A 23,011-nucleotide genomic window follows, 5' to 3' on the forward strand; every position below is an offset into this window, starting at 1 on the left:
TGACCATTTTGCCACCTTTAACCTATTTTTATTGCTACTTCAAGCTGTTTTTGCCACTTTTTACCTCTTAGATTGTGGCTCTTGCAAAGGTATTTTTCAACAAATTGGCTCTTTGGTTGAGTAACGCTGCTCTATAGCATAGTGCCTATAGTAACTATAAGTCTATCCATTTAGCTCCATGCACAGCAGAGGTTAGCAAAGCAAATCACCTTTTTTCTGATTTATGTTTCCGCACCTTCCCTGAAGCTCTGTGGCGCCCCCCAGGGGAGGCCCACCTCACACTTTAAAAACCACTGGTCTAGTCCATATTGTTGAATGTTAGAAGACTGCTGCAAACTCTTGGCTGCAAATATCAACAGCACAGTACAGAACGGTGTCATCAGCGTAGAGGTGAATGCAGTCTAATAAAGGAGATGACACAGTCTTTGTTGCTTGTCTTTATGTTTGCTGCCATGTTAATGAGCTGCCAGCATACATAACATCCACTCAGATCAGGCTGGTGTTGTAAATATCAGTCATGTTTGATGGCTATGAAGCGCTGATTTGTTTGGGAACAGTAAAATAATTCTATCGCTACAGCACTCTTGAAGGGTCGCAACCAGCCTTGAACTTCACCTCACTTCGACCTCCTACTGAGGCACAAATCCTGCATTTTTGTCTGACTTTGAATGTGGCCCTCTGTGAATAACACAAACCTTTACCTTACTGTGCCGTTGTCTGTTTTGGTTCTTCATGCCTGGGGTCATCAAGTACATTTGCACAAGGGCCAGATTTAGTCTTGACGTAGTCTCTGGTGGCCAGACTTCCAAATTAAGGAAAAATAAATCAATATTTTGTTCTGATTAAGATGTTATTGTAGTAGTATTTGTATTTTCTTTCAAAACACAGGACATTTTTAGGCATTACCAGTAGAGCCTGACCGATTTATCGGTGGGCCAATTAATCGGGCCGATTATAGCGTGTCACAGATTAATCAACATCAGCCAATATGTAACCGACATATTAACTTTTTGCTGCACGGGAATTGTCTCTGCTCCTGTTGGTCTGTGTGTCTCCACGCTGAACTCAGCCTGGGCCTGGCTTCTCCCCCTCAGACACAGCGTTCAGCAGCAGCTCTCCCTCACTCAGCGTTACCAACTTAGCGACTTCGTCGCTATATTTAGCAAGTTTTCAGACCCCTCTAGTGACTCTTTTTCAAAAAAACGACTAGCAACAAATCAAGCGACTTTTTCTGGTGTTACTGGAGAGTTTTGGAGACTCTGACGTGAAAGCATGTATCGTTGTTGCTATTCTCACCGAGCAGCGGGTGCAGCCGTGGGCCCCTCTCTGTCCCTAAGCACTCACAGGCAGCCTCGTCCTGGCGCAGTTGGACTGCAGCAAAGTAGAGGACTAAAGGCCCGAACATACTCCAGCGTACAGTGAGCGGACTACGCGCGGCATACCCGCACTCATCAGAGCCTCCATAGTCGAGTGCACTGCCGCGTAGTAGTTTCCTGTGAAATTTCCATGAAATCCTACATTTCCCACAATCCTTGCACGTTGTTTACATTTTTTTGTCATGGCGTCCTAAAGTGACGAAGCCTGCTGGCGTTGCAAAGCAATAAAATTAAGAGACGGTGGCATGTACGGCCCTTACATGCCACAAGAGACGAGGAAGGGGAGTATGCCATGTTGGTGAAGGACATGTGAAGTACTGATGTGGAAAAATATTTTCAGTACTTCCAAATGACACGTGAAAACTTTGATGATCTAGTTGGGCGCCTAGCCCTACTCCTCCACTCTGGGATTCACCGCTCACCCGTCAACGCTGCACAGAGGAACAAAATGCAGGTCGGTGTCACGTTTAATAGGGGTCAATGTGAAAAATACATGCCGAGCAGTGTTTTGTGTGACACCAGTAACAAGACACCGCAGAGTCTGCGCAGTTGTAATATTTGAGCTTTGCGCAAATGGGCCTTGCGGATGTCCGCTGTGAGTCCACGCGGACCTCCTGGTGTCCGTTCCGCCTGAGTATGTTTGTGGCTTTATGCTTGTTTCAGACTGGGATCGTGTTTTGCTGCTTGCGTGTGCCGCGTGTGTCAGCCCCGGTTCCTGCCGGTGCAACTTTTACACAGGGTGCGAGTTTTCTTCATTTCAGCTGCATCTCCCTGCTCTCAAAGCGACTTGATTCAGTGTAGAGTGGAAGTGTGTCGGGAACTATTCAAATAAAAGCATTCTGTACAAGTGAACAGAGTTTCTCTATAGAAATGCTAAACCGGGCTTTTACTTAGGAAAAAACAAACCAGAAAAGCATTCATAGGGTGTTTATCCTTCCTGTGACATATTTTACCAGTGTGGAAACAAGAAACACATTGTAAACATATTCTATGTGCATATTTGCTACAACGATGTAAATATGGCTCTCCATGTATCATTTTCCTGTCTAATATGGTCCACAGCCCCAATGTAAGACTATTATACAGCGTTTTAACGTCATCTAAGTTGCATCTTTGTGAAATTAACAAAGATAAATGCAACTGGTTATTCACATGTCCACGTTTGTGTTCATGTACAATATATATCCTGTGTTTATCAATGTTCTTATTTCATATATCGGACAAAATATTGGTTATCGGCCGATATATCGGATATCAGCATTTTTTAGCCCCCAATATCGGTATCAGCCCCAAAAATCCCATATCGGTCAGGCTCTAATTACCAGTGAGATCTATCCGGATCTATAATGCCGTAGACTTCAAGGAGACAGGCATACCCACGGAATTGGCTGGAAAATTCCAGAGAAAGGGCCCTCAATAATTGACCTATAGCTAAGTCCCGCCCTCAAACGCGATGAGCCAATCACAGTGCATATAGCCATTCCTATACACTTGGACATCCTCTGCCTGGATGTCCATTGAAATGCATTGGATAAAGTCAGTTTTCATCCGGTTTAATGAAGTTTTCTTTGAGATTTTAAATTTAAAAATGGTCAAGCAGTGTTCATGGGGTGCATGCGACTCCAACACAAGGTATCCTGAGAGGCTGGCTTAGCCATAGGTCAATTATGTTTTAGCACCAATATGAACTCATCTTTCACACTTTTCACTACTTCACTGCTTCGTTCTGCCATTTCTGCCACTTGTATCACTCTTTAACCCACTTTCCTGCCTTTTCACTACTTTGCCATTGGCTATTTTTGCACTATTTTGCCACTTTTAACCCATTTTTGATACTTTAACCCAATTTTTTGCCATTCTTTAACTCCTTTAAATCACTTTTCTTGCCTGTTTTATCCCTCCTTTATCCTTTTTTGCCACTTTCAGTCTATTTTTGCCACTTCTCATTACTTTTTTCAACATTTTCACCCCTTTTAACCCATTTTTATATGGTTTTACCTCTTTTTTCCTCTTATACTGATGGTTTGCCACATTTGAACCTCTTTTCACCACTTTTCCTGTAAGTTTTTGTCCCTTTGTGCCACTCCACAACCCATTTGGACATGTATCGCCCACTCTAACTGCTTCATCTGGCCATTTTTGCTCGTTTTAATACATTTTTAAGAAATATTTACTAATAATGGCTGATGAGTGAATTTCTGTTAAAACAGCTCAAATGTCATTTTCAAACTATTTGATTAGTAATTAGTGGGGATGCTGAGTAAGCATCCAAACTTAAAATATTCATGTCGGCCATTTTGTTTAAAATTATTCTTCTTCTGCTTCTATCTCTTCCTTCATACTTGTATCGACACCGTTTAAACTTTAAAAATTTCAGTTTCTTCATCATTCGACTGCTATGACTTTTCTCATTTCTAACATTTATAATTTTTAAAATATTTAACTTTGTTTAACAATGTTTAACAGATGGTAAAATTTCACTAACCTGCCCTTTGTTAAACTCCTCATAACTTTGGCATTCCTTAGGCTATTTTCACTATTCTGCTATAATACTCTTCAACTTTAATGCTCTTTTCAACTATTTTTCCACTATTTTCAGCTATTTTCATTGTATTTTCAGCTGTTTTTATGCTTTTCAGCCACTGAATGCTATTTTCAGCTACTTTAGGCTATTTTCGGGTATTTATAGGCTATTTTCAGCTATTTTAAGGCTATTCTCAGCTTATTAATCATTTTCAGCTATTTCTAGGCTACTTTCAGCTATTTTTGGCTATTTTCAGTTATTTATAGGCTATTGTTAGCTTTTTTTAGGCTATTTTCACCAATTTTAGGCTACTATCAGCTATTTTTAGGCATTTTCAGCAACGTTAATGCTATTTTCATGCTATTTTCAGCTATTTTTAGGTTACTCTCAGCTATTCTTAAGCCATTTTCAGCTACTTTCAGCAACTTTTAGGCTACCTTTAGCTATTTTCAGCTATTTTAAGGCTACTTTCAGCTATTCTTAAACTATTTTCAGCTATTTTTAGACTATTTTCAGCTACTTTCAGGCTATTTTCAGTTTTTTTTAAATTTGATTTTCAGCTATTTTAGGGCTACTTTCAGTTACTTTCAGCTATTTTTCAGCTTTTTTTTGGCTATTGTTAGCTATTTTTAGGCTGTTGTCAGCTATTTTTAGGCATTTTCAGCTTTTTTTAGGCTATTTTCTGGCTACTTTCAGCTAGTTTTAAGCTATTCTCAGCTATTTTTAGGCTATTGTCAGCTATTTCTAGGCTATTTTCAGTTACTTTCAGATATTTTTATGCTATATTCCAGCTGTGTCTTGCACCGGGGTAATATGCAATTTATTTTAAATACTGTTTACTGCAGTGAAGCCAGTGCAATATTACAGGGCAGGTGCAATACAATATTCTATCTCTAACTCTCTCTTATTCTGGGTCAATGTGGACCACTGTCTGTGCACTGCCTGTTTGTTTTTGTTTTGTTTTCTTTGTGATGAATGTACTGACTATGAGCAGCACTGCACTTATGTCCATGACAAATTTCCCCAAGGGACAAAAAGTTTATCTTATTTTTAGGCTATTTTCAGCTACTTTCATGCTATTTCAGCTATTTCTAGGCTATTTTCAGCTTTTTTTAGGCAATTTTCAGCTATTTTTATCCCTTTTTAGCTATTGAATGCCATTTCAGCTACTTTTATGCTATTTTAAGCTTTTTTTTTTTTTTTTTTTTTTACTTTTGGCTTTTCCACAATTCAGATCTCAGCATCCCCACACAATTTCAGCTGAAATTGCAATTTTTATCTAGTTGCTTTTTTAACAGCTGCAGACATTTAAAGCCAAAAGATGCTCTTTAAACCACAACATTTTCTTTTCCTGCTTTTCTGAATTTAATGATCTACCAGGGGCCAGACAGGAAGCTTTGGGGGGCCTGATTTGGCCCCTGGGCCACCAGTTGATGATCGGTGCTGTATGATCTTTAAACACGGAGTGGTTCCTCCTCTCATCCCAGGTCGATGTTGACCACCTTGCTCAAGGTTACTTGGAAATTGCCAAAGATGCTCTTTCACTGTGACATTTGTCTTTTTCCTCAAATTCACGATGATTTCATAAATGAAACATCCCCATAGGATGACATTTCTCTCTGATTTTATTTGCATGTCACTGTTTTGAAATGGGGAGAAGCTGTAAAAACGATATAAATATCTCATCTTTTACATCGTCTGTAGTCGATTCTTTGCAGAGGAGCGGTGAGTACACAATGATATTAAGCTGTCATCCTATAACCACAGCATGATTCATGACAATGTGCAGAATAAATTCATGCATAAACTCTTATATTTTTGCAGCACTGCTCAGAAAAGATGAAGCTTTCAGTCGTCCTGTTTCTCATCGCCATCTCCACTGCATTGGCCGGTAATAACTGTTAATCTTTACTCATGCTTCTTGTGCACTGACTTATTTTAATGTTTCACAATCTATTTTAGAAACGACAAAATTAAGGGTTAATTGCAGCAGCATGTTGGTAATCCATCATCCAGTGAACTTAAAATACATTTTTAATGCAAAGTTGTCAAAATCTCAGCTTCTAGCTTCTGAAATCATTGGTCCTCATTCATCAGGATCTACCTATGGTAATTCTAAGAGAAACCTACGTGAGATTGGCATGTTCTTAAACTGCTCTCTCCTGTGCACATTTCTCCTAATCAACACAAAGAAGCAGCCCTCTTCTCATATAAGGACATGAGACTGCAGGGCAGTGTGCAAACACAGAAGGCAAACATTTAAGAAAAATCCTAGTAAAGATCAGTGAATGAGGCCCACGGTGAGAACAATTTAGTGGTTTAAGGTCATAAATCTGACAGAAGTTTCTCTAAAAACCTCTAATCTGATATTCCTGATAAATGTGTTGCATCTTCAACACAGCGCTGCTCTTCTCTCCTCCTAAATCTTTGATGCTCTTCTTTAGGGAGCTCCACTGTGAAGACTCTGGTGTTCCCTGCGCCATCCAGTAACAGCTATGTGGAGCTGATTCCTCGAACAAGGCTGCGCCTGAGGGCTTTCACTCTCTGCATGCGTGTGGCCACTGAGCTCACTGGTTACAGGAGTATCATCCTGTTCTCGTACCGGACCAGCAATCGCGATGAGCTGAATGTGTGGCGAGACTACTATGGGGGGTAAAACTCTACAGCACAATCCTACTACTGCTACTAGTGCTAAAAAGTCCTATCAGCCTGACCCTGAAGACACAGCAGCGATTAAAAACACAAAAAAAAACCCACTCAGATAAATATTTGATATTATTCATTCAGAATTAACGTGTGTTTACAGGGTCAGAGGTCAAGGACCGCTCAGATCAAGCTGGTTAGCTGTCAGGTTATTCACTGTCATGTTTTTAAAAAGTGACGAAAGTGCCCTTTAGGAGGCCTTCTGCTGCCCTCTTTTTTGCCCTCTATGACACATCTCTTTTAGTGCAGAAAAGAATAAAGTGTCTTAAGTTTCCTTGTATTAAGTTAATTTTTCGTCTAAAGAACTTTTTGGGGTTGTGTCCCTACATACAGCGGGTGCCGTTTTGATAATACTGGCCCCGGCCCTCAAACATCCTGGACCCACCACTGTTCCCACTCCATACAGTCAAACTTTTAGACAAATATGATTTATGCTCATTTTGGTCCGTTTGAAGTATCTGCTCAGACACGTCTTCGTTCATCCTCTGTTTGGTATTTTAAAGCTTTATGAAACTGATAAAAGAAGCATGGGTGTTAATTTCTCATATTTTTGTCTTTAGTCTGTCCTTGTTCCTTGGTGAGAACTCCGGTGGCGCTAAGTTCAAGGTCCCTGACCCCAAAGCGTTGGAGACCCACCTGTGCGTAACCTGGGAGTCCAGTTACGGCGCCACAAACTTCTACGTAGATGGGAGGAAGAGCGTGACCAAAATCTACAAGCATGGCCACACCACGCTCGCCGGGGGAAGGATTATCCTGGGACAGGACACTGATTCCGTGGTGGGGAAGTTTGACTACTATGAGAGCTTCGTCGGGGAGATCTCTGACGTGAACATGTGGAGCTACGTCCTCTCTGAGAGCGCCATCCAGCAGATGGCCTGTGGGGGGAGGCTGAAGAGTGGAAACGTTATCAACTGGGGTTCCACACGCATGACACTTCATGGGAACGTTGATGTTCTTCATCATAAGCTGTAGCTGCAATGCTAAAACACCACACGCTGAAATAATGGCGGCAAAGTCCAGAAAGGCAAGAATGTCCCAAAATAACACCTGTACGGCACATATGTAATCCTAATTTCACTTTAATAAACGCTTCTGCATGCATGAACATGACTGTGGTGTGGTCTGCTCTCCTTTAACCAGCTTAGAGAAATGCACACTTCACATCTGTTTCATCAGTTTTACAGTCTAACATCTATTTTAGCTCGCTATAATCCCGTCTCCATAATAGAAAAGGTTATAAAATAATTTCCTCATAATTTTTGTTGATCTGCTGTTGTTTTCTTAGAATACTTCCTCTTGGCATGTCCCACTTTTTAATCAGACAGATAGAAGCATATTTCTTTATGCAACAGATGAGAAAGCTGTTAAATATTACATATTTAACAGTAAGTGTGTGGTATTTTGGACATAGGGAAGATTTAAGGCAAAACTCAATCACAGCAGGGGCCAACATCTAAATTTAGGTCTAACCTGAGGGCCTAACAGGGTCAAGATTTAACTGAAAACTGTCAACCGTGTTTTCACAGGTAATGAATTATAGGGGAAATTAAACAGTGATGATAAATGGGTTTAAGATTTCTAAAAAAAAAGTCAAAATGATTAAATATCACAGCATCACTGTCACTGTGTGTCCATGTCAAATAAATGCTAAATAAATAAATCATTTATTTATTACATGGACACACAGTGACACTGATGCTGTGATATTTAATCATTTTGACTTTTTTTTTAGAAATCTTAAATTCATTTATCATCACTGTTTAATTTCCCCTATAAATCATTACCTGTGAAAACACGGTTGACAGTGTTCAGTTAAATCTAGACCCTGTTAGACCCTCAGGTTAAACCGACCCCTTAAGCCTTAGCGGGACCAAATGTGGTCCTGCTCGCCTTGATCCAAACAAACTTGCTTTGTACACAAAAATAGTCATGTTACACATCAAACTAAACAGAAGACGCTCAGCTACAAGCCCAAATAAAGCATTTTCACCTACACCACGTCCAACTCAAAAAGGACTCAAATCCATGACCACATATCAAAGTGGCTGCAGTGCTACATAGTCAGACACGTCCCAAGCCTTACAAATGTATCTGTAACCCTTTCCAGACTGATAAATGCCAATGACTCTGTTTCTCATCTGGTCTTGGGTTTCTCTAGATGGTTCCATGATGTTTTAGCCTACTTTACTTTGTCAGACCGGTTCTATTTAAAGGATTTCTGAATCAGCAGGTCTGGACATGACTTTTTTTTTTTTACATAGAGCTGGGTCAGTTTAGGTGACTTTTGTCCCTTAATAAATGAAATCAGCATTTAATAACTCACTGTCGTATAAACTCAAGTTATCTTTGTCTAATATCAAAATTTGTCTGGTGAGCTGAAACATTTAAGTGTGACAAATGTGCATGAAATAATAAATATATAAACAGAGCAAATGAGAAATCAGGAAGGGGGCATAACCTTCACACAGCATTGTACATTTAACACAATATTGCAACAGTTTTTGGAGATTAGTTTTATTAAAATCACCAAATTGAGAAGTTACAGGATCCTCTCTGTGACATACTTCACTGATGGAGCTGTTATCATGTCTAAACATGGTAATGATCGTCTCAGGTCTTACTCAAACCTTCAGGTTGCAGCAGAATCATGACTTAGATGACCCTTTCGATTTTGATCGCCAAGTGTGATAATTCTGATGTTTCATCATGAAACAAGAAGTTGAAGTAAGAGTCAGCTCCACTTCCCAGGAGGATCCAGTTTTAGAGTCATCTGAGGTGACCGCGACGAAGAGGAAGTAAACATATTCCTCCTAGATAACACTCCACCACCACAGGAGTTAATGAGAATAATCTGTAGGTACAGATTCTACAGCAGGGGCCAGATTCTGGATTCAGGTCTGACCTGAGGGCCTAACAGGGTCACCTTTATAACCAGAAACTGTCAACCTCATTTCACCAGAAATAAAATATATAAAAAACTTGATGATAAAAAAAGGTTTTGACATTTAAGACGTTAAACAGATAAGTTTAAAGGCTTACAATCTGAGAAAAGTAAAAAAATTGAAATTGAAAAATTGTATTTTTTAAGGCCAATATATCAGAAAGACGATCAAAATCATGAGTTTAAAGGGTCAAAATATTTAATACAATTTGCAATTATGAAATTAAAAATATGATTCAATTTTTTTAATTGTGAGTGTAAAAGGTCAAACCATGGGATTATGAAGTCAAAGTTAGGAGTTGAAAATATGAGATAAAGTACAAAATAATTGGTTAAAAAGGTCAAAATACAGTTGCAAGAAAAAGTATGTGAACCCTTTGGGATTTCTTGATTTCTGCATAAATTAAAAAAAATAAAATGTGTTCTGATCTTCATCTAAGTCACAACAATAGACAAACACAGTCTGCTTAAACTAATACTGCACAAGAAATCATGTGTTTTCATTTTTTATTGAACCAAACATGTAAACACATTAAAGAGACGTTTAGTAGGACAGGTTCAGTCATGAACGGTGCATCTCTCATCCCAAAAGGTTGATTTGCTAGGTGGTACATCACAGTTTCAGTTAAAAGCATGTTTGTGACTAAATGAGGATGGTTTCACATGTTAAAGGGGCTCAGTACTAGACTGGTCTCTCTTCATCTGGATAGACCCGTGGTTCTCAACTGGTCCCGCCTCAGGACCCACCAGTCTGTCTTACGACAGATTGTGACCCAAGTTTAAAAAAAAAAACCTCAACTCATATTTAGTTGATTACCTCTGCCAAGGAGGTTATATGATTGGTCTGTTTGTGAGTTAGTTTGTTTCTTTGTTAGCAACATAACTCAAAAAGTTGTGGATGGATTTAGATGAAATTTTCAGGAAATGTCAGAAATGGCATAAGGAAAACTGAATAGATTTTGGGAGTGATCCGGATCACTGTCTGGATCCAGGATTTTTTAAAAGGATTCTGTACTATTGGGAGATAGGGCTAATGGTGGAGGTCTGTGCTGTTACCACTTTACACCAGGAGATGGCGGACATGAGCAACTTCAATCCCAGCAGCATTTTTGGGTGTGTTTCTATTCAAAGTTTTGGAGTTTACAGAGTTTGAAAGACGCACGCCTGGTTGAGGAGACGAGTCGGAGTGTAACAGAGAGAAGGACAGCGAATTGTAGCGAGAATACTCGCAATGCTGGGAGGAAGAGAGGAATATTCACCCTATGCCGTGACTTTTAGTCGTCCGGTGAGACCATGGGTGAGACTGTCAGTGCATCTGTTGGCACCGGCAGGCAATGTTTCCACCATGACAGTCCACCCGCAGTGAAGCCAATGCTTTGCCTCACCATGCTTTCACCCCACCAGGGAGGGAGTAATCAGCAAAATGCCTTGGTGGGGGGCACATGGGGATGGATCCAGGAATTCTTCAAAGGATTCTTCACTATTGGGAGATAGGGCTAATGGTGGAGGTCTGCACTCTCTGAGTGCTTTTCTAGTTGAATATGTCACAGTTTGGAGCACGATTAGGCCAAAACACCTGATATAAAAAGAAAAGGGACAAAACTGACAAATTTTATATCCTCTTTCTCCATCATTATGTGTCCATTTCTGCCAACTTTCCAGAGAACTCATGAAACAACTTCATTATCACGGGACAAGTAGCCATGTGTTGCGAGAAGAAGAGATAAAGTAGTTGAGTTTACCAGACTTCACAGTCAAACAGGGTAAAATAAAAGGTATCAATGCATGTCCAAGAAGAATTTCAGGAATTTTGCCACCTTTTTTTTTAAGACACGAAGTTGTGACTAGAGCTGAACGATTATGGAAAACAATCCAATTGCAAAAATCGGTTCTGTCTGCCACATCTTTACGGGCCAATCAGAGCAACAAAACACGTCACGAAACTGGTATTTTAACAAAAATATCAGGTCAAAGAAATATTGCATCTCTGCGATTTGAAAATTTCAGCAGGCCATGTTGTGATTTAATCTAATTTTCGATTTATTGCCCAGCCCTGGTTGTGATCCACTGAAAACTTCTCTGTGACCCACTTTTGGGTCCTGACCCACCAGTTGAGAACCACTGGGACAGATGACACTAGCCACTGAGGTCTGCAGGACTGAATAATTTGAGATATTGATCACCCCAACTGCAGGTAAATGAGTTAAACTGTGGTAAAAATCACTGTTTTTAAAGGGTAGAGATCATACTCAATGTATGTAGAAATGTTCTGATGATAACTGCAGCGTACAGCTCTATTTAGAGCTGTAAAGTACTAACTTTCCTCTGTTCCCATTCATTCCTATAGGCTGCGCCTTACTTCCTGATGCCAAACCGACATTCAGGATTATGTGATTGCAGCGAACCTGTAATGAGGTGAAGATCTGACCTAAAATTAACCATCCATAGCCGTAAACGACCTGTCTGTTCCACGTTTAACCACAGAGACATGCACTATAGTTACAGTCGGCTTATTTTGCTTAGTTCAGCAAAAATTCACCAGCCAGACCTCAAAAGCATCAGCGGCTGCTCTGTTTGCCTGCTGTTATGTAACGCTGTTGACTTTTTAGCATGACTAGGGTCATTTCAGGAGAGCCAGACCTTACTCCACTTCTTGATTTTGTAATTTACTGTCAGTCAGATGACTGGACAAATCTGACCCTTTTTCCTCTTCGGTGCCTTCAAAACGACTAAATCTGACCATTGACCGTCAGATAAGATCATTTTTGGATAAAGGTTCAGTTGTTTTATACTGCGTGCACCAATATTACTCCATCAAATAATGCCTTAAAGCACGGGTGTCAAACTCAAGGCCCTGGGGCCAAATGCGGCCCACTGTGCAGCTTTACCTGGCCAGCAAGATCATACTAGAATAATATGATAACTAATAATTAGAACTGACTCACCAGAATGAGGTCTGCAGATTTCCTCTAGTATACAAATGTAAACTTAACCTTTAAGATTAAAAAAAAAAATCCTTGTTAGGTTATAAGAACCTGAAAAAGAGTAGAAATAATAAATAAAAAGTCAGGAATGAGGAAAAGAAATCAATTTGTGTTTTCATTTCATATTTTCTTTTTGCATCCCAAGATTATGACTGAAACTTATGATTTCGACATTTTAAAGTCATGATTTCGATCTCTGATATTGTGACCTTTTAGATATTCATTTTAAATCATACTTGACCTTTTAAACTCCTAACTTTGACTTTTAATCCCATATTTTCACTTTTTAAACTCCTGGTCGAGAATTTTATCTCTAATTTTGACCTTTTAGAGTCACAATTTTGAATTTTATCTTCTATCTTGACCTTTAAACTCATGATTTCATCTCTCTTTCTCTTATATTTGCCTTTATAAACCTCATTTTGACATATAATTTTGTATTTTGACTTTTAGGACTTATAAAGTTGACTTTTTTCTAAGATTTTGAGCCTTTAACCCTCAGGTCTTCCTTTTAAAAATCACATTCTCCCTCTTAAAGCCTTTTTAGGACATTGGATATATTTACATGTATTAAAACTGAATGAAAAAACTTTTTTTTTTTTTGGTCCTCAACTCCAGTCCTCATCATGTATAGCAGATGGAATTGTTTTTCTTTATTTTAACCCTATAAATGCCAGTTTATTTACATAATGCCACACTTTCTGACTATTTTCTATTTAAAAAATGCAAAGCAGATTTTATGTGCAGGGATTATCAGTCTTGGTTATGCCAGTGATTAGCAGCAACACTGATTTTGACATACTATTAAGTTTGGTGAAATAACAAAAAAAAAAAAAAAAAAAAATCACTCTCTGCCCTAAAGGGGCAGGCTATAGGAATGAATGGGAACAGAGGAAAGTTAGTACTTTACAGCTCTAAATAGAGCTGTACGCTGCAGTTATCATCAGAACATTTCTACATACATAGAGTATGATCTCTACCCTTTAAAAACAGTGATTTTTACCACAGTTTAACTCATTTACCTGCAGTCGGAGTGATCAATATCTCAAATTATTCAGTCCTGCAGACCTCAGTGGCTAGTGTCATCTGTCCCAGTGGTTCTCAACTGGTGGGTCAGGACCCAAAAGTGAGTCGCGGAGCAGTTTTCAGTGGGTCACAACAAGGACTGGGCAATAAATTGAAAATTAGATTAAATCACAACATGGCCTGCTGCAATCTTCAAATCGCAGAAGGTGCAATATATCTTTGACCTGAAATTTGTGTCAGAATACCAGTTTTTACTTTTTGCAGAAGAAATGTTGTGTATGACATAGCATGCAATCATTCAAGTGCCATTTTTAGAATAGTCTACAAAAAAACCCTACCTTCATTTTGTATTTTTTTCCTTATTAAATATGAGAATGACAAAAACCCTTCAATGCAACAATTCATATCTAATTTGCAGGGGTGTAGCTAAGGATTTTGGGCCCCCAGAGAGAATATTTACACAGGGCCCCCTAAACGGGCTCGCCAAGCGATAAATGTTGCATCATTTTTACAAATATCTACGCCTTTAAATGTTTTTCAGAACCATCATTTACCGGTATTTTTACTATGGTTAAATTACTTTTACTTGCATTATTTTGCAGTGCTGGACTGTACCATTTGGACATTTTTAAGGGAGGAGCAGAGGTTCCCCCGTATTTTATTTCACTCTATTTGATACAAAAATTTCCGTTTGTTGACCAATTCATGTAGGTGCTTTTGATTCAACAATGAGACTAATTATTAAGAAAAATAAATAAAACATACTTTTCATTACAGACTTTCCATGGGCCCCTCCCTTCTGTGATGTACCACCTAGCAAATCAACCTTTTGGGATGAGAGATGCACCGTTCATGACTGAACCTGTTCTACTAAACGTCTCTTTAATGTGAGCCACTGTAGCTAGCTGCTGTTTGAGTGCCAGTTTCCTTTCCTCCACCCTTTGTTGTTATTTAATCCGCATTTGAAAAGCCAAACTGGTACCAAATGAAGAGCAACCAGCTCTACTGAGCTGGGTCTCTAAAAAGAGACGGATTTCAAACGGAAAAAACTCCATATTTAAAAAAACAGCAAGTGGAGGTGGGCAGAGCTGAGCAGATGTCACTAAGGCAGTGGTTTTCAAACACACACCTAACGTTAAGTCAAAATCTCAAGGTACACCATATTTAAATCAGTACAAAATAGACTTTTTAAATAATGTTACAGTCAAGTTGGCCTATAAGGGGTATAAAGGGGAGAGCTTTCCGGGGCCCAGCCAACTGGGGGATCATGGAGATGGAAAAAGTGAGGAAAAAAGTGGCAAAACACAGTCAGAAATGGGCGAAAATTGGTTATAAAGTGGCCAAACAATGGGTTGAAATTGGCAAAAACTTGTTGAAAGTGTCAAAATAGAGGCAAAAATGGGTTACAAGTGGCCTAAAAGGTTAAATGTTGTAATGAGGTGGTAAAAATTAGTTAAAAAGATAAAAAAGGACAAAATTGGGCAAAATAAGTGGTCAGACAAAGGCAAAAAGAGACAAAAAGGTAGCATAAAAAGGTTGAAGTGTCAAATAGGACACAAAATAGATCACAAGTGTTACTAAAGGGGCAAAAAGGGTTCAAGTTGCTAAAAGGTGGTAAAAAGGGGTTAAAAGTGATGGCAAAAAATGGCCAAACAATAGCAAAATTGGGCAAAAGTGGCAAAAAAGGATTAAGTTGTCAAAAGAAGTGGCGAAAATGGGTAGAAAAATTGGTTAACTTGGTTGAAAATAGCATGACTTAATAATTTCAACACCAATTTCAACCCAGTAATAGCCTGCCATGCTTTCCAGCTCTTAATGAGGCAACTGTTAGCCAGGATGCTAGCACCAATGCTACTGATCCAACACATACACACTGATACCATCAATAAATCCTGGTCCCATTCCCTGGGGTTTTTCAGGGGTCCAGATCTGTGGGCAGGCCTGGTTACAGTACTTGCCATAAAGCTGTAGTAATAATGTTTTGCACAGATTCCCACGGCACACCTAGACTTGCCTTAAAGCACAGTAGTGTGCCTTGCCACACCACTTGAGAGCCATTGCACAAAGAAATGTCCATCACATTAAAACACCATCTACATTTTCAGAATGTACCACCAGGTACCATAAGCTGGTCTGGTCCAGGGACGGAGCTTTACAGGACTGTTTCAGTGGAACGAGCCAAAATAAACTGTTATAAATCTCCATAGCTAAATGAAACGTGTCACCATGTAAAACATGGGCTTCCTTTAGTAAGAATGTGCATGTCTGAGTCTTTTTGTGTTCAACCCTTGTTTTAATGCCATGAAAAACTCTTTCCACCATGTGCTGACTTTGTTAGATCCTCCATGTTTGGTCTGAGATCAGTTTGTCTGCCCTTTGAACACCGAATTGATCCAGAATTGTTCAAACAATGCAACTTATCTGATTCCACAGCATTATATCATCCTGACGACGCATGTGAAGATGCACTGACTTTTACTGTTTGAACAGGGAGGAGTTAACAGAATCGCAGCCTTAAAAGCAGACTTTCACTGACTTTAGCTACCTTTGAAGCAGCACAGTGAGTATTCACACTTCTATACCTTTGAATATGACCTTTTCTTCTGAGCGGGCTTTCAGGGTATCATCTTGTTTTCTGCAGGTCAGGGAGACAAAATGAGACTGTCAGTGAGCCTCGTCCTCGTCTCAATCTCTGTCGTCTTGGCAGGTAATTTTGAATCTTTTCTTGGTGTCTTTGGCCCTTAACATGAAAACATGAATGATTTTACAGCAGAGGTTTCTTTCCAGTTTGTTTTTGTGTCTTTTCAGTTCAAAATCACTTCCTCCTTTTATAAACAAAATTATCTCTATTACAAAGGTCTCACTGCACTTTAATACTATCTGAGAACTTAATATTTAACTTTAATTAAACACTAAAATTGTTTTTTCTTTTGTGTTAAGGTAAATAAGCCCTACGTCAGTCTAATAATGACAAAACTTTTAACTTGAGAATCTGTGCATAAACACACAAATAAGATAAACTCAAAGTTTGATTGTTTATAAAATACTTTTATCTTCTATTAGACTATTTATCTAATATAGCATTGTCCAGAATGTCTTGGTATGCTGAAGCATTAAGACTCAACTTCACTGGAGATAAGGGGCCTAGCCCAAACCCTAAAAAAACTGCCCCATAACATTATCCCTCTGCCATGCGTTCTAAAGAGTGTGTCTTATGCTGTAAAAATAGGGCTCTTATTGTAAAATAGGGGCTAAAATAATGCTGTTAGAGCACCTCCTAAAAGCATTTTGACCTACATGCATGGAAGTCAGTATGCATGTATATCATGACCACATGAACATAAAAGTCAATTATCATCATGGTGAGAAATGTACAGAAAATGAGTAAGTTACAGTAAAAGTTCAGTTTTTCACATTTTTCACCTTTTCTCAAGTTTACCATTTTCACAAACTGCACCTAAGAGCTTGATCTGATTGACTCCAGATTTTTACCTGGCATTGTAGACAAGCTAAAGGTCAACTTTTATTAAAAGCTTGAGTTTTTGCCCTAGGCTGAGGCTGTAATATGGGTTTAAATCTGGCTGAGATTTTTCCTCTCAAGGTTTTGTGTTTTTGCCTTTTCACACATTGCACATTTTAACAAACTCCACCAAAGAGCTTTGCCTTATTGACTCGAGATTTTTTCCTGGCATTGTAGACAAGGCAAAGATCAAAACTTATGAAAAGCTTAAGTTTTTGACCTAGGGTGGGGCTGCAATCTGGGTTTAAAGATGGGGGAGGTTTTTGGCACTGTGCAATAAAAACACTTCATTATAACTCTGAAGTGTTCTTGTCTTTATTCACCAAACTTTACGACAACAATCTCATCCTGATCAGTTTCAAATTCAAATTTTTTATTTCGTCACAGTGCCACCTACTGCCCGCAAGATGTCACATCGTCAGGATGATGATTTGCAAATCCCACAAGGTTTGTCATATCGCCCTAATAGTTCGGTTGCCACATCTATGCACTTTAGTCTGACTGATTATAAAAGCTCAAAGCCCTGCCTCTTACCCTGCTGCCAAAAAAGGAAGTCATTTTTAAAGGACTTCACATACTTCTGTATCCATTAAATTTCATAGACATAAACTAGTGGGAAAGACTGATATAACATGATTTTAATGGGTGGACATGAGCCAATGGCGAGGTGCAAAACCTTATAAAATTTTAAACACCCAGCCTTGGCAGCACATTCAACCTGCAGTTTGTACTGAATATGCATCTGCACGAGACCCACAAATAAGCCTCTTAAAAAGTTAGAGAAATGTTAACAGGAAGTCAGTCATTTTGATTTATTCTTTAAATTAATGCCTTTTTTAAGTGATTAACAATCTACATTTAGAAAAACTCCTCCTTGATGCTTCTTCTGATCATAACCAATTTTCTTTAGTGTATTTTTGAGTAACAAAAGCTATTAACAGCTTCAGTCATCATCAAAAAGGCATGTTGAAGGTTGGTATTTTTGCAATTTTCATAAAAATGAAAATGAGTCGTACCTCTTGAGTGAAAAAGTTGTTTTTCATATTTTCAGTGCGAGACAACGATCCCAGCCAGACCACACCTACATGCACATATCACATCACATCGCCCCCTACTTACAACAGGAAGTGACATATTTTTGTAATTCAGTTACTCTGTTGGACACATGAAGTGCAGCGGTGGACAGAAATGCCTAAATAAATTAACCATCCTTGTCAATAACACTGAGAGGTTCTGTTAAAGGTCACCTTGATGGTGATAGTGAACATTTTGATGTCTCACCATGTAACAGGAAGTCGCTGTAGCTTTCATATATAACATCTGATTTCCTTAAAATCTGACATGTCTTCCATTGAACATGTTTACATGCTTATATTTAAGATTTGCAATAGCACCACCTAGTGCAAGGAGGCAGTAGAATCTCTTCCAGTTGTCAGTGCGAGAGTCCATTCACTGCATAGCTTGTGGCTAGGTTTTCCAGCTCACAGTTCCCAATCACAGATCTGGAGGTCCCAGTCCACCACAAAGCTAATTAGACGGACCAACTGCTAAACCAGTACCAAGAAAAGCTTTTAGTGTAGTCCTTAAAGAAATGTTGTGCAGTTCTGACTGAATTGCCGCTATAGCTACATCTAAGCTAACCACTCCACTGGCAGCTGTTGTATACAAGCTTGCAGTACAACTAAAAGCCAGCTCATGCTACAGGATTTTTTTGTCTTTCATGATGGCACCATACCAGATAGGAAAAAAAGCCATGAGTGTGCATTATGCTGTAAAAATAGGGCTCTTATTGTAAAATAGGGGCTAAAATAATGCTGTTAGAGCACCTCCTAAAATCATTTTGACCTACATGCATGAAAATCAGTATGCATGTATATCATGACCACATGAACATAAAAGTCAATTATCATCATGGTGAGAAATGTACAGAAAATGAGTAAGTTACAGTAAAAGTTCAGTTTTTCACATTTTTCACCTTTTCTCAAGTTTACCATTTTCACAAACTGCACCTAAGAGCGTCATCTGATTGACTCCAGATTTTTACCTGGCATTGTAGACAAGCTAAAGGTCAACTTTTATTAAAAGCTTGAGTTTTTGCCCTAGGCTGGGGCTGTAATATGGGTTTCAATTTGGCTGAGATTTTTCCTCTCAAGGTTTTGTGTTTTTGCCTTTTCACACATTGCACATTTTAACAAACTCCACCAAAGAGCTTTGCCTTATTGACTCGAGATTTTTTCCTGGCATTGTAGACAAGGTAAAGATCAAAACTTATGAAAAGCTTAAGTTTTTGACCTAGGGTGGAGCTGCAATCTGGGTTTAAAGTCAAAGTCATTTTTTGCTGTTGCCACTAAATTCTCAGGTTAGAATGTCAATCTCCACTGCTACAACAGAAGCACTTTATGTGACGCTAGCAGTCTTTTGCTCTGAAAAGAAGAAAGCGTAAAAGAGAGACGACTGTAGACTCATCCTGATGTATCAAGAAGAAAAAAAATGTAGACTAGCTCTCCTTCAAATAGAACTTGAGATCTGGTCTGTCAGACTGGCTTTAGTAGGATGGATCTGCCTGATGACAGACATGGAATCTGGACAATCCACCGGCTTTCCAGGGTTAATCTTTTAAAAACCACACTGGTGTTTTGCTGTTTGATGGCTGCTCCTTATAAACCAGCTTCTGTTTTCTTTCTTTTAGGGGATTTACGCATGAAGACCGTGGTGTTCCCCAGTGAGACGAGTACTAGTTATGTTGAGATGGTCCCTCAGAAACCAATGACCCTCAAGGCTTTCACTCTGTGCATGCGAGTGGCCACCGAGCTCCCGAGCAGCGATCGTGAAATCATTCTCTTTGCATATCGGACGAGAGACTATGATGAGCTGAATGTGTGGCGAGAGACCGATGGCAGGTAGATTCTCTGCAGACTACAGCACTACTGCTTCAGTACATGTTTGTGCCTGCAGGCCGGTGTATAATAATCCTAGAATATCAAAAATAACTGTGCAGAGGTGTGGCCCAGGCTGCTACTGACTGCAGGAGAGATGTGTCCACATGGGATCCATGACATTTGTGACATAAAAAGCTTATAAATTCACATTTCAGTCAGCTGTGAACATTTTAATGTACGTGTAGATATCTGTGCTGGAATATGATACTGGTGCCAAAGATGCTTAGTCTTCATGTTTTTGTGTTTAGGTTGTCCTTCTACCTGAGTGGAGAGGGAGCTATATTCAGAGCCCCCGAGCTCAAAAGCACACAGACCCACCTGTGCTTCACCTGGGATTCCAGTACAGGTGCAGCTTCCATCTACATAGACGGGGAGAAAAGCGTGACTAAAATCTACAAGAAGGGTCACACTGTGAGAGCCGATGGAAAGGTTATCCTGGGACAAGACCCAGATAATTTCCTGGGTGACTTTGACGCCGCCCAGAGCTTTGTTGGGGAGATCTTCGACGTGAACATGTGGGACTATGTCCTCTCACACGGCATGATAGCCAGCCTGGCATCCTGGGAGAGAACACCAAGGGGAAACGTGTTTGACTGGGAAACCATAGATCTTACACCTCACGGGGAGGTGGAGATTCTTCAAACCGAGCTGTAGGCGGGATGCTCTCACAAAACATATCTGTATGATGGTTATTTCATCAAACATGCAATAAAAACTTATGCTGACAATGCATTTGGAGGTATTTTTGCATTTACTCTACAATTTTTCTACTCCTGTAATAATCCATTTGGCTCCAGAAGTAAAATTCCCATCCCTTTTCTCTATTTGAATATCAGGCATGTTGTCAGAAGCATCCAAGTTCAACCGACCAAGAGCTGCCTGAGTGTGACACGATGATGCAAGTTCATGTTGAAGACAGAAGTTCTTGATTTCAACCTCCTTTCGAGAAAAACATAGTTTAATCACAATCTCAACTAAAAATACACAGCGATGCCTCTGATTGGTGGGGTCTCGGTTACCATGGAAATGTCTACTGCATCTGCAAATGATGACAGTTGGCTTATAGTACATGCCATTAAAGCAAAATATACGCTAACTAGATATGCTACATTTTTATTTAAAATAACTTCACTAAGAATATGTCTAGAAAAAGGTACATTTATGGTTTGAAGCTTGAAAACCTTAAAAAGTGTTGCACCATTGCCTTTTTTCTGTTTTCAGTGGCCTTTTTTGCACCAGATCAACTGATCTGTATCAGGGGTCATCAACAACTTTCAAATAAATCTCAAGTTTAAAAAAACTGTCTAATTAACATATTCTCTCTGTACTTTTATTTTCTATCAAAACCCTAACAGGGAGGTCAGTCCTTATCACTTATACTGCAGCCAGCCACAAGGGGGCAGTTGAAATATTTTTTCACTATTTCTAGTGCTGTCATGTAATCCATCACTGAGTTTGACACTAATTTGCTGTGTCCTGATTGGCTAAAAATATGTGCAAAAAACAAGTATTTTGTTTTGATTAGAGCCCGACCGATTGATCAGCGGGCCGATTAATTGGGCCGATTATAGCATATCACAGATTAATCAACATCAGCCAATATGTAGCCGATATATTAACCCTTAGAGCTCACGCGGCATGGATCCGTGAAAGCTCTCCGTTGTCCCTTTCTAATCACGTCTTCCAAGCATTCGTAGCTCTTACAGAACATTTTCTTGTGAGCCCAGAACTTGGCTGACTTTCCAGAGTCTCTGAGGACAGTGTTGTCCTATACAACAATACGTGACACCGTTTATAAAAACGTTGATACCTTTTGAACTGTAAGTCATTGAAACTCACTCTTCTTTTTCTCTGAAAGCTGACCATTTTGCCATTCATTTGCTACCAACGATATCTCTGTAGCTCTAGAGGACACGGTTGTAGTGAGCCTGGAACTTTGGTGACTTTTCGGAGTCTTTGGAGATTAAATCCACAGCGTTACATCCAATAATAAGTGTCTTTTTATCCATTTTTAATCCATTTTTGATCCTGTACTTTGACTTTCTTCAGTGGGAGGAGTAGAGAATAAACAATGATAAATGCAACTGTTAATTCACATGTCCACCATTATCTAATAAAAGACGATTGTACAACGTTTTGAAGCCGTCTAAGTTGCATCTTTGCAAAATAAACAAAGATAATATAAGAATTTATGTTCATGTACAGCATATATCCTGTGTATATCAATGATCTTATTTCATATATCAGCCGATATATATCGGCCGATATATTGGATATCGGCTTTTTATTAGCCCCCAAAATCGGTATCGGCATCGGCCCCAAAAATCCCATATCGGTCAGGTTCTCGTTTTGATCCATAAACAGAGGATGGCACCCTTAAAGAGCCTGAGAAAAGTCGATGCAAAAAAATGCAGCTATAATAGAGAATGGACTGATAAATATGAGTTTATCATACATGAATTATTTTTATCAAGCTAACACAGCTGCTATGTGCAACTACATTGGGGCGTTTAACAACTAAAGAAGATTTCTAAATTTTGGAGGAAAAATTGACATTTTTGAGATTAAGTTGCAAATTTATAAGGAACAACACTCCAAACTTTTTTATTTTGAAAAGTCAACTTGAATTTTTTTAGTTTAAAAAGAGGCATTAAAGGGGCATTAAATTGGCCTTTCACTTTGCTACCAGGGAGAAATGTGCATGTGCTCCCAGCTTAAGATCAACTGGCATTCATCAAATTTAGAAGACAGGAGAGAACAATGCAGCAGTTTAAGAACGTGTTATCAGAGTTTCTCTTAGAACAAATTTGGGAAAAATCTGTATTTTAACGCCCAATTGCAATCTTGCTGTCCTGTCATCCTTCTTTTTCAGGTATTGCTCCACCATTTTGGAACAGTAAGGTAGGCTTGGCAACCCCTTAGAAGGAGGATGCCGAAAAGGTACAACAGATCTCATTACCAAATCTAGAAAAGGAACTGGTCTCACATGACTATGCTG

At 39.1% G+C, this 23,011-nt stretch overlaps 2 protein-coding genes across 3 annotated transcripts; both read left to right on the forward strand.

Annotated features, from left to right (window-relative positions):
• Positions 1 to 5,729: 5,729 nt before the first annotated feature.
• On the forward strand, positions 5,730 to 7,575 carry LOC121503416 (pentraxin fusion protein-like). Its single transcript, XM_041777818.1, has 3 exons — positions 5,730 to 5,791; positions 6,345 to 6,552; positions 7,164 to 7,575. The coding sequence occupies exons 1-3, from the start codon at positions 5,740 to 5,742 to the stop codon at positions 7,573 to 7,575; spliced, it is 672 nt and encodes a 223-aa protein (XP_041633752.1). The 5' UTR covers positions 5,730 to 5,739.
• An 8,475-nt stretch (positions 7,576 to 16,050) lies between these two features.
• On the forward strand, positions 16,051 to 20,741 carry LOC121529205 (pentraxin fusion protein-like). Of its 2 annotated transcripts, XM_041816960.1 has the most exons (5): positions 16,075 to 16,114; positions 16,196 to 16,261; positions 17,462 to 17,521; positions 19,764 to 19,974; positions 20,262 to 20,741. In XM_041816960.1, exons 2-5 carry the CDS (start codon positions 16,210 to 16,212, stop codon positions 20,665 to 20,667), a joined length of 729 nt encoding a protein of 242 aa, XP_041672894.1. In that variant the 5' UTR covers positions 16,075 to 16,114; positions 16,196 to 16,209; the 3' UTR covers positions 20,668 to 20,741. The 2 variants fall into 2 exon arrangements, with proteins under 2 accessions (XP_041672895.1, XP_041672894.1); XM_041816961.1 differs by lacking the exon at positions 17,462 to 17,521 and having other exon boundaries at positions 16,051 to 16,114.
• Positions 20,742 to 23,011: the final 2,270 nt, after the last annotated feature.

This window comes from Cheilinus undulatus, linkage group 21 (assembly GCF_018320785.1).
Source record: "Cheilinus undulatus linkage group 21, ASM1832078v1, whole genome shotgun sequence".
NCBI lineage: Eukaryota > Metazoa > Chordata > Actinopteri > Labriformes > Labridae > Cheilinus > Cheilinus undulatus.

What these genes read in the sequence shown, in the direction of transcription:
- LOC121503416 (XM_041777818.1), top strand. Translation starts at nt 5,740, where the DNA reads ATGAAGCTTTCAGTCGTCCTGTTTCTCATCGCCATCTCCACTGCATTG. An exon ending in CATCTCCACTGCATTGGCCG is followed by an intron (nt 5,792 to 6,344) that starts GTAATAACTGTT and finishes GCTCTTCTTTAG; the next exon opens with GGAGCTCCACTGTGAAGACT. An exon ending in TGGCGAGACTACTATGGGGG is followed by an intron (nt 6,553 to 7,163) that starts GTAAAACTCTAC and finishes TTTTGTCTTTAG; the next exon opens with TCTGTCCTTGTTCCTTGGTG.
- LOC121529205 (XM_041816960.1), top strand. Translation starts at nt 16,210, where the DNA reads ATGAGACTGTCAGTGAGCCTCGTCCTCGTCTCAATCTCTGTCGTCTTG. An exon ending in AATCTCTGTCGTCTTGGCAG is followed by an intron (nt 16,262 to 17,461) that starts GTAATTTTGAAT and finishes ATTTCGTCACAG; the next exon opens with TGCCACCTACTGCCCGCAAG. An exon ending in TGGCGAGAGACCGATGGCAG is followed by an intron (nt 19,975 to 20,261) that starts GTAGATTCTCTG and finishes TTTTGTGTTTAG; the next exon opens with GTTGTCCTTCTACCTGAGTG.